Genomic DNA, 4409 nt, shown 5'->3' on the forward strand with positions numbered 1-4409 from the left:
TTCATACATTTACAAACATATACATATGTATGTATATCTATATGTATCTTTCTCAATTGTCAATTCTCTTTATAAGTTTGTCTGTCTGTCTGTCTGTCTGTCTATCTATCTACCTAATTCCCAGGTTGACAAATTTCACAAATCAACAGGTATGATTTTTTTTTTCATCTATGCAGTGCTGATTCAAGGTCTGTGATTAAAGTAAATTATCCTATAACATTCTGAACAGCCAAACCTGAAGTGGATCTATATGGTACTGGCATAAGTGGAATTTAAACATTGTTTATATTTTTCCAGTTTACATCAATGCTGTAGGAAGAAATTCAGGAACAGCAGCTTATAGAATGAGTGTGTAGTTACAAAATTATTTATAATTTATTTAAAAAGGGAAAAATATCTGTAATGTACATTTTTGCAATCGATTAATGAAAACATGGTTTAAACAAAACCTATGAAAGGATTTAAAAAAAATACACGCATTAACCGTCAGTAGTTTAGTGTAATCTCTATAGAAAACGAGTGTTTTCTTTTAAGTAATGTTAACTCGTGATTAAGAGGGTTCAACTCAAACTGTTATTATTGGATTTGTCTAAGCATTTTCCAGTTGAAATTATAAAATATGATGGAAGTTCACTGAAAACTCTCATTCCCTTCCTTCACTCCAACCCCTCCCCCCATACACCCCTTTCCATTCGCTAGAAAATTATAGCCCCCCCCCCCCCAAACACACACACACCTTTCCACTCGCTAGGAAATTATAGCTATAAGACTTGGAGCAAACATCCACGAGGTTTTAACCATTATACATAAAAAAGGACCGAGTTGACCTGATGCACATGGTGGTGGTGGTGGTGGTGGTGGTGGTGGTGGTGATGGGGAGGGAGGGTGGGGGGAATCGTGCCTCTTCTCTCTCTCCTTCTCCTGGGATACAGCACCCGCTTGAGCCTGTATATAATCCCTGCTATTGTCACCCTGCTGCCAGCTAAAATCTTGGGTTTCACGCAAATGCTAGTCTTAGGATTCAGCTACAAACACATTTCAAATCCTTAAAGTTTCAGACCTAAAGCAATTAAGTCTCTTTTACACTTTCTCAAACCTTGCCTAAATAGCCAAAAGCTTGGCAAATATTGCGGTTTCTTTTATCATTTTGGATAGGTATTAAAAATAATCTTTCTGGTATTGTAACACGACTCCTATATCTCATGGAGTTATATGTTTACTAATTATGTTTTAGGATATAGTTTCCGCATAAAGTGAGTAGGAGACTTTTTTTTGTTAAAAAAAACAACTATAAATAAACGAATGACTTTTTCACTTCAAAATTTATTTAACTCAAAATTCAACGCATCCTTAGGATTCTTTTTTTTTTTTTTTTTAGCAGAAGGGCTTTTGTAACTTATGTACACATTTTGAATTCTCTCGAAACGCCTAAATAAAAATTATTTCACAATGCAATTTACAAGAAATAATACAAAACAAGAAAAAGAAAAAGATTTCAGCTACAGACTTTTTTTTTTCAAAACCCAGTGTCATGTTGCAGTCTGAAAAAAAGGTAAGGTGTATAAATAAACGAAATCGACCATGTCTACAAAAGTTTTGTGTGGTGTAGATTTGCATTTACATCTGTAATGAATAAGAAGCAGTTCCCACATTGTATTAGGCAATTAAAAAACAAGAAGAAAAAGAAAAAAAGCCCTAAAGAAGCAATCCAAATGTGAAACTTAACGTCTCAGCGGTATAAAAGTTGGCATCGCCTATTTATTTCGTTTCCTTAGCAAATAAAACGCTATTATGCCTCTGCAGATGATAAATACTGTACAAAAAGTCTCAATAAAACACCGAAGTCCAATTTTCAAAGAAAAAACTAGTGGCAGAACTAGCCATCAATAATTTCTAAAAAGGTAAATAGAGCAGAGGGTTACTTTCCTCCATTTTTGTTTTTTTTTTTTTTATAACAAGAGCATGAAAACATTTGTGTACGAAAATAAAATCAAAGAAAATAAAAACTGGAAAATCCCCCCAAAGAAGTCCAAGAGGGACACAGTTTTTTGGCCGATTCTGTCTTGCTCGTGTGCCGATTCACAGCCGTTTGTCCCTCGGGCTCTGTGCCGGTAGCTGCTGCTGCTGGGGTAGGGCTGGGAGTAAGGTGGGGGGGGGGGGGGATTAGATATGGGTAAGGGGCACCGTCCCGTTCACCCCCGTGCCCGCGCTCTGGTAGTGCTGGGGCAAGGAATGCAGTCTACTGGCCGCCGCCGGGTCCCCTCCTTCTCCGCCCGGCAAGTACATGCTGATCATCTCTCTCAGGTCTCCGGGGCAGGGACCCCGCGAGTGCGAGGTGACAGGAGGACTCACGCTGGGCTCCGATTTCACCAGTGAACCTAGGGCGCCCAGAGCGCCAGTGGAGGCAGCTGCCGCAGCCGCAGCCGCTGCTGCCACGGCGGCTGCAGAGCTCTGGTGCTGAGACGGCTGCTGTGGTTGCTGCTGCTGCGGGGGCCCCCCCGCTCCCGCACCTGCCGCCGCCCCAGCGCTGCTGCCGCCGTAGGAGAGGGCGCCGTAGCCGGAGGGCGAGGCGCTCATGTAGCTCTGGGAGCCGGAGAGGGGGCTGTATTGCAGGGCGCTCATGTCGTAGCGATGCATGGGCTGTGGGTTGTGCGGGTGGTGCGGATGGTGGTGGTGCGGGTGATGCGGGTGGTGGTGGTGCGCCCCGGCTCCCGGGTGCTGGCTGTAGGCAAGCTGCGCCTCCTGCATCATGGCCGCTGCCGCCGCCGCTGCCGCCACCGAACCCGGGTAGGCGCCGTTGGCCCAGCCGTTCATGTGCGCGTAGCCGCCCCCGGCTGCTGCCCCGCCGGGGCTCTCCAGGCGCTGGCCCACCCCTGCTGGGCTCACCCCGACCCCCATGCTGACCCCGGGGCCTCCTCCGGCGCCGGCCGCCAGTAGCCCGCCGGCCAGCGAGTACTTGTCCTTCTTGAGCAGGGTTTTGGTCTTGCGTCGGGGCCGATATTTATAATCCGGGTGCTCCTTCATGTGCAGCGCCCGCAACCGCTTAGCCTCGTCGATAAAAGGCCGCTTCTCGGCCTCTGACATCACCTTCCATTCAGCGCCCAGGCGCTTGCTGATTTCTGAGTTGTGCATCTTGGGGTTTTCCTGGGCCATCTTGCGGCGTTGCCCGCGGGACCATACCATGAAGGCGTTCATGGGTCTCTTCACCCGGTCTTGGTTGCTTTTGGTCCCGCCGCCCGCCCCGACCTGGCCCGTGTTGTTCGGGGGCTGCCCGCCGGGCGAGTGCAAGTCCGTCTCCATCATCATGCTGTACATTCAAAAAGCTTTTCAAGGTCCGCCAACACCAAGCATAAAAATATGTTTAGAAAAAAAAAGTTTTCAACGTCTATGTTAGAAATCAGTTCATAAAGGAAATTGAATCGGTAGAAGAGCCAGAGCGATAAATACAATGAAGAAACGAACCGCACGTAGAAAAGTTTCTCTTGCACACTTTTCTTTGGAGAAGTGACTCAAACTGCTGCTCAAACAGGTGCAGTACAACTTGCTTCACAACAGGCGCGTACGGGAGGTAGACAGCCAGAGTGTCTGTGTCTTTTTTTTCTCCCAGTTCTTTTGTTTTCCCGTTTCTTTTTGTTTTCACTCTTTTTCTGTTTCAAATCTCTAAGGCGGTTGCAGCCGTAGATCCAGGGATGAATGCAGGCAGAGAGAAAGAAGCCACCTCCAAAAAGAGGGAGAAAAAAATAGTGTGACAACTGGAACTGCAACGTCTATGAAGCATATGGAGAGTAGGTGCTCTTAGAAAGACCGATATGGGGGGTTCGAACATAAAAGAGCCCCAAGAAGCATAAGCGAGAGAAAGATGCGAGTAGCTGTAATTTGGTTCTCTTGATTTCCCTCCTCACCCGAAGGAGAAGGGAATCAGCAGAGACTACACGGAGAACAACACGGAGCAGCCATACAGCGCGCGCCGGCTGGGATTAAATGAGTTTGCCGCGGCCAATCGGAATGCGGCGGCTGGGGATTATTTGCATCGTGCACTGTCGAGTGACGTCAGAAGGTGAAAAAGTATAAACCGATGGGCGGGTCCAGATGGGGTCACTGCCGACGCTCCCCTCGGAAGGTAAATAACAGCTAATCATAATAATAACAGTAATAATAATTGTAATGATAATCATATTACTGGGGGTGGATTGGAATGAAGACACGTGGCACCCTCCCCGCTTTCACAGCACTACTTGTTACCCTCTTCTATGTATTGAATTCCCCCGCCCCTGCATCTGGCCCCAAATTGCTGTCCAAGGTACCGAAATTCCTCCAGTTTCTTTCCTTAATAGGGCCCCCTTCTGTATATCAATAAACAGCCCAAAGTGTTTGGAAGGTGCACATGCGTTGCTATCTACATGGGAATT

The 4409-nt window shown here is 46.5% G+C and overlaps 1 protein-coding gene across 2 annotated transcripts; it reads right to left on the bottom strand.

Annotated features, from left to right (window-relative positions):
• Window positions 1–2163: 2163 nt before the first annotated feature.
• SOX1 (SRY-box transcription factor 1) lies at window positions 2164–3315 on the bottom strand. Of its 2 annotated transcripts, XM_030199570.1 has the most exons (2): window positions 2532–3315; window positions 2164–2408 (listed from the first exon to the last, which is right to left on the bottom strand). In XM_030199570.1, the coding sequence occupies exons 1-2, from the start codon at window positions 3313–3315 to the stop codon at window positions 2164–2166; spliced, it is 1029 nt and encodes a 342-aa protein (XP_030055430.1). The 2 variants fall into 2 exon arrangements, with proteins under 2 accessions (XP_030055430.1, XP_030055429.1); XM_030199569.1 differs by having other exon boundaries at window positions 2164–3315.
• Between the last annotated feature and the right edge of the window lie 1094 nt (window positions 3316–4409).

The sequence above is a fragment of the Microcaecilia unicolor genome, chromosome 4 (genome assembly GCF_901765095.1).
Source record: "Microcaecilia unicolor chromosome 4, aMicUni1.1, whole genome shotgun sequence".
NCBI classification, from domain to species: Eukaryota; Metazoa; Chordata; class Amphibia; order Gymnophiona; family Siphonopidae; genus Microcaecilia; species Microcaecilia unicolor.

What these genes read in the sequence shown, in the direction of transcription:
- SOX1 (XM_030199569.1), bottom strand. Translation starts at nt 3,315, where the DNA reads ATGTACAGCATGATGATGGAGACGGACTTGCACTCGCCCGGCGGGCAG.